Source organism: Schistocerca serialis, chromosome 1 (genome assembly GCF_023864345.2).
Source record: "Schistocerca serialis cubense isolate TAMUIC-IGC-003099 chromosome 1, iqSchSeri2.2, whole genome shotgun sequence".
Lineage (NCBI taxonomy): Eukaryota > Metazoa > Arthropoda > Insecta > Orthoptera > Acrididae > Schistocerca > Schistocerca serialis.
The window spans coordinates 874,486,869-874,501,089 of record NC_064638.1 but is presented as its reverse complement, the minus strand read 5'-3'; the positions used below and the strand labels follow the sequence as shown (position 1 = coordinate 874,501,089).

General features: G+C 38.5%; 1 protein-coding gene across 1 annotated transcript in view; it reads left to right on the top strand.

Moving 5' to 3' along the window:
- LOC126486343 (72 kDa type IV collagenase-like) overlaps positions 1 to 14,221 on the top strand; it is a 146,832-nt gene that overhangs the window by 114,642 nt on the left and 17,969 nt on the right. Inside the window, exon 10 of the mRNA XM_050108942.1 lies at positions 11,291 to 11,412. Coding sequence (XP_049964899.1) covers positions 11,291 to 11,412 — 122 coding nt within the window. The remainder of the gene's footprint in view (positions 1 to 11,290; positions 11,413 to 14,221) is intronic.

The following is a 14,221-nucleotide window of genomic DNA, read 5'->3' as shown; positions in this document are numbered from 1 at the left end:
ATCGCCTTGCAGAACAATGAAGTTATTTTTTGTCTTTTTGCTAAAGAAATTTGACTTTTATTAACCTTTTCGGCAGAGGCAGTCAATGTATTTGAAACGGAATGTTTTATTCCCCAGTACTGGCTAGTTTCAACTGTTCGCTGCATTTCAAGTGCACGTTTTCATTTTCTAGCACGTATGACATTATGCCATAATAAAGAACCAAACATGAGATCATGCAGCACTGGTGCTCCAAGAATATTTACATCCCGAAAACCACACTGAAAACCTTAATATCAGGTCGAGGTTTATTTCATCCGGACGTATGAATGTGCACTATGCACTTTAAATGAGCACATTTTAATATGGTTCACGAAATTCTGATGCTTTTGGAGTATCCTCTGATGTCTTGTTTCTTTTACGTCATAATGTATGATCTTTCAATGTTTTACACGTACGTACATACGGGCTTTTTTCATCATGAAAGCTGTGCATGTCACCTGTTATCTGCGCTCTCTGGCAACTGCTGAAACGAACCTATTTCTAACAGGTCGCGGGAAAATATTGCGAATAGTGATAGTAGTTTGAAAAGCGTTATGTTTAAAGTAAAAATCCTTTTACGTAAGTTGAACTATGTGCAAGAATGTACCATGTATCTCAGAGCATTTGACTCTTATTTAAAAATCAACTCTTTGATGACAAGCCATTTAGAAGAATTTCGAGCCTTGAAGATCAGACATTTATGTAATTGCTAAAAATTTTACTGGCATATTTGTGTGATATATTTTAAAGTGTAACATGCGCAAAAAAGATCAACATTATATGTGAAACCATAGCTTCTCTTGCAGCTTGAGACCAATATTATATGTGAAAACTTTGCTTTCTTTGTAGGAACACTATTAATTTAAACTATTAACTTTCCCTTTTTGTGTGTTCGTGCTACGTAACAGTGATGTTGCTGTTGGCTGACTACCCAAAAATTCTCTATAGTGCTCTTCCCTTAAAAATAAAAAGGATTCAGCAGCTGAGCAGTTTTAAAAGTGAACTCAAAAGAATGTTAGTCAGTAATAGTTTTTACAGTGTTAGTGAATATATGAATTCTTCAGAAAGATAGCGTACCTTCACCTATCTTATAAGTTACTCATATACAAACTTGTGTTGTGGGGTAGACTCTTTTATGTACACACAAAAATTAATTAATCTGTCAATATAGAGTGTTATAATCATTGTTTCTTGTTGCTGTCCAATATACACAGAATATATGTAACTTATTTGTGTCCTATATTGTTACAAATTTATATCATGTAAGCTATAATTGTTTTGCCCATATATTTAATTCAGATTGTTCACTGATAGTTTTTACATAATATGTTGTTATTCATATTTTTTCTGTATGTAACATATGACAAATCCCATATCATTGTACATGATAAAACGGGTGCTCAATAAACAAACAAACAAACAAACATCACGTGTCCTATGCTCTGAATATCCGCTGCCATCGGCTGGCGAGATCACGTGACCTGATCTATGACTGACTAACAAAAGCGCATTGCAATCTCGATTTCAATGATTCGGAAAGTAACATGTGGTGTTTGGTGGAATTCCAGTGTATACTTTCGTAATACAAAAATACGCAGCGAACAGGTTGCTGCACATCAAAGATATTTCCAAAACGTGTCTTTTTCCCTGAGTTTCGTGTCTTTTTCCCTGAGTTTCGTTTTCTAAAGTGGCAGGAAATTCTACTCCCATGTATAATACCATAACCATTTAAAGTTTGATAAGGGAAAATATACTGTCACTTAACATGGAAAAGGCGTGTTTTCACCCAGGAGAAAGTGTATTTTCAACCGGGAATTCCGGGAAAAACCCGGGAATTTTTTTTTCCTTGTCCACGTATACACCCTGACAAAGCACATCTTCTGCCTGTTGTAACTAACAATGCAATCTTATCTGTGAGGCAGCCCATTAAAATGATAGAAAAGCTATTTTCTAAAATGAAGGTTGTGAGATCTATGACAAATCTGGAAGACTGCAGATTAAAACTCAACAGAAATGTAAAGCTATATGCAGATGACAGAATACTGATAAACATATTGAGAAATAATGAATTTAACTCAAAATCACTTGACTTGTGGGATTGTTGAATGATGTATGTCAATAAGAGTACAGTTAACAGCATGATAACAAATGAAATAGTCCTGGCATTAGACTGTGAAAAAGGTGACATAAACCCATGTGATGACAGGTGGAAATGAAACCAGGTTTCCTGACGAGAAGTGTTATGGTGAAGATAAAATTCTTCTCTATCACAAGTTTATTGGTGGATGCCTTACCTTTCATAGAGGATTTGACCAGTGGAAAAGATGTCACAATATCATCAAAATTTAATGCGGATCATCGGAATGAAGGAAACAGGCCTTTTTAAACTCAAATATTATCCCATTTGTCAAATACTTGAAGCATTCACTGATGCTGTCTGGGCTACTTGTATAGATGATTGTAAAAATATTACCAGATATGTGATAATATTGGCAAGATCTTTAATGTAATGGCAAAGATTGAAACATACTGCAACTGCATTAACAACAGTGGAAACAGAATATGTGTCAGTGGTAGCCTGTCGAAGGGTAGTGGTACGGATGAGAGAATGATTAAAGAGCTTAGATCTTAAATAAATGAAATGCAATAAATAAGTCAACATGTGTGTATGTTGTCATAATCAAGCAGCATTATACACTCCAAGAATCATACAGATAAAATGAGAACAACATATTGCTGTAAAACACCATTTCACCATGTAGAAAGTAATGGATGGAATGATTGACATTTGATACATTTCAATAGGTAAAAGTCAAGCAGACTTCTTAACAAAGCCACTGAATCAGAATATTAATGGACGTCATTATAGGAATATTTTACATAATGAGAATAATTCATAGTGATATACATGATTAGGGTTGATTTTTAGACACCATTTTGAGGGTGGAGTGTTGAGAATTAAACAGGTGAATAACAGCTCCTTTATTTGTTTTATTTTTGTGACTGGATTATCTTTGACATTACTGTTGTTTAAAAAGACAATAAAGAATGAGAAAGCTGTGTTCATGTTAAATAGTGTAGATAGTTATTCTGTTTTAGTGGTGATTGCTGTCTTCTTTCAACAAATATTATGTATTTAATACAACTGTTCATTCTGCTCGAATGTAAGCAGTTGATTAGTGTAAGTGGAAGTGCAGTAGACTTTTTCATATTAGCTGCTTTTCTGCTAATCCTGAATTATCCTATGTTATTGGTGCTTACATGTGAACAAAATGGCTACTGAACAGCTTGTTATCAATTTAGCCAAAATGGCAAAAACATGTGGATGACCATAAATTCAGAAACCTGGCAGGTAACATATAAAAACAGTAGCTCCAAGGTAATCAGATGGAACAGTTATACACAAATAAACCCAGAAACTATAGGCAAAGCATTTAATGGCTATGCAATTAAATGTACTGTACACAGAAATATTAACAAAGGATATATCAATTGTAACAGAAAGTGCTATAAATGTTTTACTAGAGAAAAGATGTCCACCAAATAATTCCATGTACCTGTTTCCAGCAACTAAGGAAGAAGTAACAAGAATCATAGATAAGTTGAAAAACATGAAGACCATGGACATCTATGGTATCTCAAATAGGATTATCAGACTGTCATCTAAATTTATTGTTAAACACCTGATCAATATGATTATGAAGCCATCTCAGAACGACTGTATCCTGAGAGTTCAAAAAGTATGAGGCTGTTACCATTGAATAGAAAGGATAACTCTACAAAACCTTGAAACTACTGACCATGTTACAATGTTCCCTTATTTCTTCATTGATTGTTGTCAGTGTTGACATCCTGCTTTGCTACATTGGCTGAAAAATGGGTTGTGGAAATACAACACTGACTACTTTAAATGATTTAGCTGACAGGTACATATTTGCATTTCACAGTACTTTACTTTCACTGTTCACAAACCCCCAATAATACACAGTTATGTGGCCAGTGCACTATTGTTTAACTTTTGATAAGTCTCATTAGTAGATTGCAGTCAAACATCCACATACTGCTACAATAGTTTCCTGTTGAACATCTACAAGCAGTAAAAGCCTAACCACATAGTTCACATTTCTTGAAGAATAAAAAGGTACATATGGAACACACACTGTCATTGTTTTAACTCACAGCCTAATTGTATAACTCTTTTTTCACAGTTAAGTTGAAGCATTGTTGTTGTTCTAATCAGCACAGGTTTCTCGTCTGAAACTGAGCCATGGACTGACTGTCTCAGGACCAAAAATTGGGCCCTTATATATCCTCACAATAATAGGTGGCAAAATTACGTATTGTTTGAAGTTAAATTTATAGAAATTACAATTGAAACTTAACCCATTAAATTAACTGAATACATTGAAAAATTGGTTCTTTTTAACAGTTTCTTCTACTACAAGGGTTAGGCCGAATTATTTGTTTAAATCATGAAATTAACAAATATAGTTATGCAAACAATACTTTTGACAAAACTGTTAATTACTTTGGAATTAATTAAGGGATGGCTTTACTAACATGTTTTTGAATAGAGTCAAATAGATCCTTTAAGAATACTATTAGTTTTTCCTCCAAATGTTTACAATTAGTACAGAATTTATATTTGTTTATACATCAACAATAGATTTTAAGTTACAAATCAATCACTTATTTCACTCTATAATGAAAGTATTAACTAGGAAAAGTCAAAATAAATTAGGAAATCAATTACATACATAAAACTAAGCAAATAATTAGAACTTGTGTTATATTCCTTAAAACTGAGGGCCAACCTTTCTCTTTGATGAAAATGCAGATTACCCTCACATATGTTAACAGTAATCAGTTAAAATTGAAAAAATGAATTTAAGGAGACAGATGGCAAAACAAGAGGGGAAGTAAAAGTATCCCTAATTGCTTTGTCACAAACTGTTTATACTCTGCCATTCATATAAAAAGTCTTTGATCGCTTTCTGCATAACATTAATAAACTTCATTACACTACAGATCATCCAATACAGAAGTCAAAATGGACTCCATAAAAATAAATCCACTACTTCAGTAGCACAAGAATTTGTTGATTATGTACTACAGGCACATGACAGGAAAGAATCAGCCATTGGCATATTCTGCAACCTATCAAAAGTTTTTGATTTAGTTAATCACAAGCTACTTCCGGAAAATGTAAAATTCTGTGGGGTAAGAGGTGCTGCATCTGATCTGATAAAACTGTACTAAATGAACTATCAAAAAGTAAAAATATTAGATGAGAATAATAATAAATACTACTCATACATGAGGGAATTCCTACAATGTATGCATAAATGCACAATATTAAATGATAATTAATCGAAACCCTCAGCTGTTAACAGGTGTTGTTGGTATTTCTCGATGGGGACAGTTGAAAATGTGTGCCCCGGCTGGGACTCAAACCCAGGATCTCCTGCTTATGTGGCAGGCACTCTATCCATCTGAGCCACCAAGGACACAGATGAATAGCGCGACTGCAGGCACTTATCCCTTGCGCGCTTCGCATGAGACCCACATTCCCAACTGTCCACAATCTACATATGTAATGTACCTAACAGATATTTGCCCATCCACTCATTACTTGCGTACACTAAGGTGACGATTCCCATAAGGGTTCCTGCAACCTGTGCGCAATTTGCACAGATGCAGGTCACTGGCTGGGTAGGCTTTAACTATATATGAAGATAGTAACTGCTCTCGAAAGAACAGATACCATTGATGACCGTGCAGCTTCTCTAGAATAAATGATTTTTTCTTTAATAAAACTGCAGCCAAATAACCATATACAATTACTTTGCTTAACATTTTACATTTACATTTTTGCATATTCATTTATAGATTTCACTCTTTTACTGCACAGTTCTATGTGATATTGTTCACAGGCTTCATTACACAGTTCACATACACATGTTGCGGTTGGATTGTGATAAGTTTTGTTTTTGCAGATTAGATGATGAAAGCCGTGAATAGAAAGTCTAGTTACGACATGTCACTGTTCAAAGTTTGGTGCTGTCCATGAGCGGTTCGTCATTGCTTCGGTGCCATAAAACTCCGGCCATATTTTTCTCGTTTGTCCTCCACGATCTTCAGTTGCTTTCTGGAAGCCCTGGTGTGTGGCATCATATATCGAAGTGTGATGTCTTCAATTAGGAATGTCTCTCTCGCTAGCAGGTACACTAATCTAGATCTTGTTGTCTTTGAGAGACATAGTGCTCTTTTTAGATCGGTCGATTTTACCTTTTCTAGTGTTTCTAGATTTTTTTCTGTCAGGTGGTCCCATATAACCTCCATCCCATAGGCCAGGATTGGCAAGATTTTTGTGTTGAATAATTTCATGGCTACATCTTGGGTTGTCGGGTGTTCTGCCGGATATCAGCATTGTACTTGCATGATATTTCGGTCATGAAGCTCGTAACCTTCATCAGGTGCAACCTGAGACTGCTCCTCGAGTGGACCTGGTCCAGTATTTATGCCTATGGCCTTCCCCCTCCACCAACGGCCGCAGGTGCTTCCTCTGTGGTCCGCGCCCATTCCCTGCGACCTGCTGGAGCGTTGCTGCTCCGTTTTCTGTCCGCTGTGGTTCTAGGTGTTCCCTCTGCGGTCTGCGCCCACCAAACCCGCTCCTGGGGGTTTCATCTATGGTCTGGGGTACCAAGCGTTCCCCCTGCAGTCCGCGCCCGCTCACCACGACCTGTTGGAGCATTGCCGCTCTGTTTTTCATCCGCTGCGGCTCTGGATGTTCCCTCTGCGGTCTGCGCCCACCAGTCCCACTTCTGGGTGTTCCATCTTCGGTCTGGTGCGCCTGGCAGTCCGTCAGGGGCTCGTTTTCCATCTCCATGTCTCTGGTTCTTCTGTTTGTGTAGTGTTGCAGCTGGCCCCATTGCTCCTTTAACAATTCCAGAGCCAGATCCCAGGCTCTGCTTAGCTGGTACCCTGTGTCATGGTTCATAAGATCGTCAGCCATTTTAATTTCTATCGGCTCTCTTATAACACTGTACCAAAATCTGGGTGTTTGTGCTAGAATCTTGGTATCCTCATACTTCATGGCATGATCTAGTTCTAGACAGTGTTCAGCAATGGCTGACTTAGTCACCTGTCTTAATCTAGTGTGCCTCTGGTGTTCTTTGCACTCATCTCCACAGTTCTTGTCGTCTGGCCAATGTAGGACATGCCACATTGACAAGGTATATTGTAAATCCCTGGTTTTCGTAACCCCAGGTCGTCTTTACAAAAACCAGCTGGGGCCAGCTGCAACACTACACAAACAGAAGAACCAGAGACATGGAGATGGAAAACGAGCCCCTGACGGACTGCCAGGCACACCAGACCAAAGTGGGACTGGTGGGTGCGGACCGCAGAGGGAACATCCAGAGCCACAGCGGACGAAAAATGGAGCGGCAACGCTCCAACAGGTCGTGGTGAGTGGGCGCGGACCGCAGGGGGAACGCTTGGTACCCCAGACCATAGATTAAACCCCCAGGAGCGGGTTTGGTGGGTGCGGACCGCAGAGGGAACACCTAGAACCACAGCGGATGGAAAACGGAGCAGCAACGCTCCAGCAGGTCTCAGGGATTGGGCGCGGACCACAGAGGAAGCGCCTGCAGCTGTTGGTGGAGGGGGGAAGGCCATAGGCATAAATACTGGACCAGGTCCACTCGAGGAGCAGGCTCAGGTTGCACCTGATGAAGGTTACGAGCTACGTGACTGAAATATTGTGCAAGTACGATGCTGATATTCGGCAGAACACCCAACAACCCAAGATGTCATTAGATCGCCGGGAAAGCTTGAAGAGTTACAATTTCATGGTTGTTTCTAGACTGAGTAGGCGGATGTTTTTGATGTCCTGTATTGCTATTATTGCTTGGGCTGCACGTTCTGTTGTATGTTTTGTGAAGCATTTGGCTGTTGGTTGCAATGTCACTCTTAGGTATTTAAAGTCTGATGAGATTTTTATTTTTTGTCCTCTGATACTGATTTCCGCATTCTTGGGTGTTTTGCCTCCTTTTCTGGAAATTACCATTTCTGTATTTGTTATGTTTATGTGTAGTTTGTGTTCACTGCACCATCTGTCTATTTATTTGCTCAATGATTCTCTGCATATCTGTATATCTATTGAACCTACGGCTATGTCATCAGCGTATGCATATACATACACATCTTCTTCATTTTCTCCAATTCGGAGTACTTCTTCCATGGCAAGAAAGTACAGCAGAGGGCTCATTTGGTCACCCTGTAAGACTCCGTTCGATTGCAGAATGGGATTCGAAAAAGAGAGGTTGTCTGATATTGTAATTAAGTTGTATTCGAGGATTGACTTGATTATTCTTGCCCGTATGCTATCTTCTCCCATTGTGTTTTCCAGTTTTCGGACTATGAGCTCTCTTTCCAATAGGTCAAAGGCTTTGGTAAAGTCTATGAACACCTAGTAGAACATTTGTTTCTTTTGTAGCGCATCATCGATGTTGTTTAGAAGAAGCCTGACTGCCGCAAGTGTTGATCTTCCAGATCTGAAACCCATTTGTCGTTCTGGGAGATGACTGTCCACAGAGGCTTGGATTTTTTGTGTTATTATCTTTGAAAACATCTTGAATTGAGTATTTTCCAGGGCTATGCCTCTGTACTTGTTTGGGTCCATTGGGTCTCCTCTACCTTTGTAGAGAACTTTTATTGTCGAGTGTCTCCATTGTGTCGGAATTCTTCCAAGTTCCAGGCATTTGTTAAACAGTTTGGTCCATATGTGTTGGAGGGCCTCTTTTGCATCTTTTATATGTTCATTATATATGTTATCAGGTCCTGCTGCTTTCTTGTTCTTCAGTGCTTTTATTACTTCTTTCATGTCATCTTCATTTAGGGGTTCCCATGTATTGTCTTTTTCCTTAGTTTGATGTTGTTTCTCTTTATTTGGGGGTGTTTTGAGTCCTCGTTTGTTCAGTATCTTACTGAAGTGGTCTTCCCATTCCTTCAGGTCTACATTTGGTGTATCAGCAATTTTTCTTGGTCTTGCTGCTACGTATGGGTCTTTCTCTGCTTCATCTGCTTCTCTTTTTGCCTCCCTTTCTATGTATTCTTTTTTCTTCTCTTCTATTAGTTTTTTGTAGATTCTCCTCTCTTCTGCATACAGTTTGTATGTTTCCTCGTCATGCTGGTTTCTTAGTTTGTGGAGGGTTCTTAGGACAGTGTTCCTTTTGCTGTAGCATTCAGCATCAAATTCAGCATCAAACCACCTTTTGGCCGTCCTTGGTTTGGGGATTGTTTGTATCACTGAATTTTTTAGGAGGTCTTCAATTTGGTCTGTTGCTTTTTCAAGTTCTCCTTCCTCTATGAAAGTTTATATTTGTGTTAATTGTTATTGCTGGTTTGTTAATTTTTCTATATCAGTTTTTCTTTGTGTGATTTGGTGGGTCTTTCTTGCTGGTGGTGACGTGACTATATTTATTTTTATCTTCATTGGAATGTGCTTTCGTATAAGAGTAATGGAGTCATGCCATATTGGTTGAATACTTCCTTCTATGTCTCCTCTTGTTAATGCGATATCAATGGTGCTCTTCCCATTGTGGCATATGTATCTGTCTATCCTTAAGTAGGGTGAAACCATCTTCTTCTAGGGTGTCAACGACTAGTTTTGTTTTATAGTTTTCTGTGTCTATTCTGCAGTTGAGATCGCCTGCAATAATGGTGGGTTTGCTGTCGCATTGTTTGATGAGTGTGACTATTTCGTCAATTATTTCTACAGCATTTGTGTGCGGTTTAAAATAGGCTGCAATTATATTTATGTTTGCTGCTTCTATTAGCATACTATTTTCTTGTTTTATGATTTTTTTTGGTGGGCGTCATCCAGGGTTTCAGTAGGATAGATATTCCTCCCATGGGTCATCCTCTTTCTTCCTTCTTTGCCATTAGGTGATAATTATAGAAATCTTTATGTTGCCAGCTGTCTATCAGGAAGGTTTCTGTTAGAATTGCAAGATCTGAGTTTTGCAGAATGTCTGTTGGTGTTAGGTTAAGAGCACTTTTTACTCCTTCTGTATTCCACAAGACTGCTTTTATTTCTTGCTCTTCTGGTTTTCTTCTTAGTTTAGTTGAGCTCTGCTCCCTCTTCCATTGATGGTCTTGGGAAATGAAATCGACGTACTTTTATGTTTTCTGGCCAGAATTCCGGTTCTAGAATAAATGATAATTAATTGAAACCCTCAGCTGCCAACAGGTGTTACAAAAATTTGTACTGAAAAATGCTCTCTGATTCAAACTGGTTAAACAATTTAAAATAAATTATACAGCAGCTTCACAAGTTAGAAAATGTAATTTCAAAGATTTATCAAAGCTGCAGAACACAGTCAACATAAACTATAATGAGTTAATGTTAAAAATCAATGAGAACAAACTTAAGCAAATAGCTTGTGTAAAATTTCTGCTTTTCCACCTCCATGATAGCTAAAAATGCACAGCACACATCTGTAACATAAGTAGTAAATTAAATTTAAATCTGCTGTGCATTAGAGAAGTAGGCCAGATTTGTTTATACTGAACTCCTTAAAATGCTTTACTTTGCACTCCCTAAACAGTTATGTCATATGGAATGAAAGTATGGGGATGCTCAGTAAATATAAAGAAGGTACTTAGCATACAGAAAAGGGTCTTCTGTATAATGACCAATGAGAAAGTCCAAACTATATCTGCCGGCCAAAATTTGAACAATAAAAAAATTGTAAAAACTAAATTGTAGAGTACACTTCATAAATGACATTTTACTGGTAAAAAGACAAGGCATATATGCAGTAATACAAAATGTGTCAATTGTAAGACATCTAATGGCTGAATAAATAAAGAAATTCATTACAGCACAGATCATCCTATACAGAAGTCAAAATGGGCTCCAGAAAAATAAATCCACTACTTCAGTAGCACAAGAATTTGTTGATTATGTACTACAGGCACATGACAGCAAAGTGGCTGCTTGTGCCATTTGGTGTATAATATGGCTCACTTCACATCTCTGAAGGCTCTCCTTCATAGAACATGATACATAAATGTATGAATAGTGCTGTAACTGGTACTACACTGCTATGCCATACAAGTCACAGTTCCTTATTGCCCTGCCAAAGTTATTGTCCATACCATGTTACCAGAACCAACATTTTCTTTGTGTTTTGAAGATCATTAGAGTATTGAGATGAATGTAGTTCATTAACAAGACTGAACACCTTACTTTGTATTTCAGTGGCAATCAGTACTGGAGGTTCAATGAAACTATCAAACTGATGGATCCAGGCTATCCTAAGAACATCAGCAGATGGAGGGGAGTTCCCCAGAACTTAGATGCTGCTATGACATGGACAGATGGTAAGCTCAATATTAACTGAAGGTATTTTTTTTAATTGACAAGGCAAATTGAAGTCCCAGCTAGGACAGTACTTACACCCCAGAAAGAGAGAGGTAGATCAAGACAGTAAACCTGTATACTCTGATATTCTTGCAAATAAAGTGGTACCACATGCTAAACATTGAGCAGCAACTAAATATTGATCATCACTTTCATTCAACAATTCTCTACACACACTTTCTATGCAAGCATTTATTCACAGTATATTGTGTGCTAATCAGTTTGTCTGAATAAACCACTAGCCATTTGAATCTCAGTGCTTCAGTGTCATATTTCATTATGTTACTCATCCAATCAATGTTTATATATTAGAGGGTATGTAATTTGGTTATAGCCATTGAGCATACATGAGTATTTAAACACATATGTGACATGAGAACACGCATACACATTGCATCATCCCTGCTCAAAATATTGTCACGACAATAAATAATAATAAAATTTAGTCATTTGAGGTTATTCATTTGCAAGTGCTTCAGGGGAAGACAAAGCTCATTTGTAAGTCTGATTTCGATTTTAGAACCACAAATGTCACATTATAATCAATGACCTTTATTGTGAAGTTGTTGAAAACTGCCATCATTCACCTCTGCTCACTACAAAAAGGTTCTAAACTCTTTCTGCTGGAGTACACTGCAATATGCGAATGGAAAATCTTTAAATAAAATTTGAACTTCACATATAAGTTTACTTGTATATTCTTCTAAATTCTTTACTGGTGCTGCACAAAATTAACTTCCATACATTATATCAGATCTCAGTGAAAACTAAGTTAATCAATAACTCCCATGCAAACAAGCTGCTGAAGTATGTAAATTGTTTTAACAAATTTAACAAATACAAGTATTATTGATGGTAGTAACAATGTGGAAAGGATAGATTGTTACTCACCACATCTGGTGATAGACATAATTAGAAGAATACTAGAAATATTTAAACTTTTGGACAACATTCTTCCTCAGAAGTAAAGCTCTAACACAGTCATACATTGGCAACAACAACAACAACAACTACTACTACTACTACTACTACTACTCACACACTCATAGCTAATGTCTCCGGGCACCAACACCTGACTATGACTGTGTCTGACATGAACAGCAATATGCTGGCTTGGGTGGTGGGGTAAGGAGGAGACGTGGGGTGTGAGAGTAGGGTAGGTGTAGAGAAAGAAGTTACTGCTACCTTGAGAGAATGCAGGAATATGTTGGGGACAGGATAGAGCTTCTAGGTGTAGCATCAGGAGGCTGTGCAAGGGATGGAAGTGGGAAAGGGAGGGGAGAGCTGTAGAGAGGATGAAATGACTTTTAAGTACATTGGTGGGATAGAAGGTATGTGTGTATACTGTAGTGGGAGTAGGGGAAGGGGCAGGTAGATGGAGGACAGACACTAGTGAATGTTGAAGCCAAAGGTGCTACGGGAACAAAGCATTTGTTGCAAGGAGAGCTCCCTCACATGCAAACCAGGAAAGCTGCTGTTAGTATGAAGAATCCAGTGGCACAGGCTCTGAAGTAGTCCTGAGTGGTACTGACTCGTGAGGGGAGTGCTCCTTTGTGGTAAGACTGTAGGTAGGGGGGGGGGGGGATGGTAGGTGATTGGGGAGACAAGCAGGGTTGCCACAAGTTCTGGAAATCAGGAAATATCATGGAATTTCAAATGTGTCAGGGAAATCAGGGAAATTTGAAAAAAAAAAAACACTGGAAAAATCTCATTTTTGTCTCAGTAGATGAAACAGTTTGTTTACTGATGCTGGGCACAACTGAGTACATGTACTGCTTCCCTACTCCCTCATTTTTACTGCTTCTTCCCTTCCTATCATGTCCCTCAGCTTCCAGTCGGTGCAGCCACCACTTTTTGCCACTAGCCTATAAGATGCCAAGGAGAGGCAGGGAGCCATGAGGAGTGGTTTGTTTGGATCTGATTCTCAGAGACTGTTGACACAGCAGCTGGTCACGGTGGTCACATGTGCATGAGTTATGTCTGAGTGACTGTGTGAATGTGTGTATGCTCTTGTTTTCTGACACAGGCTATGGCCAAAAATATAGTTGAGAGAGTGTGATTGTCTTTTCTGTGTGTCTGTCTGTGTCTCAGCAATCATCTTTATGGTGATTTGCTACCTATATTCATTAGTATTGATTCCCAGAGTATCTGCGCAAGTTATTTGTTGCATCATTTGATCACCATGGTCTCACTTCATCAACATGGTGTCTGTGACAAATGAATAGCTGGCCACATGAGTGGACCTCCATGACAGGCCAAAATCACAGGCCATTTCTGTGGGTATCTCTAACAGATCGTGCCCGCCTATCTGAAGCCCATTGTTTCCCACTAATGTGGAAGCTCTGCCCACTGGATCACCAACCTGCCTGCAGGTAAAGTCTGTTTGTATGTGGCATAATGCAGCGGATTTCTCAACTTAAGTCTTTACTTACCCTTGAGATCTCAGAAATTGTCAGGGAAAATGCTAAAACTTGTCCAGAAATGAGGCAAATGTCAGGGAATTTCACCTTTGGAAATTTGTGGCAACTGTGACAAGACACCAAGCTCTGTTTCTGGAAAATGGTGGAAGGATGATTTTGGTCTGCAAAGGACTCAGTGAGACACTTGGTATGTTTGGAGAGGGATTGTTCATCACTGCAGATGCGATGACTATGGGTGGCTAGGCCATATTGAAGGGACTTGTTAGTGTGAAATTGGGCAATGGATCCCTTTTGATGTCTTATAAATAGGTTAGCACAGGATGGTGCCATTTGAGTCCCCAGTGTTGTA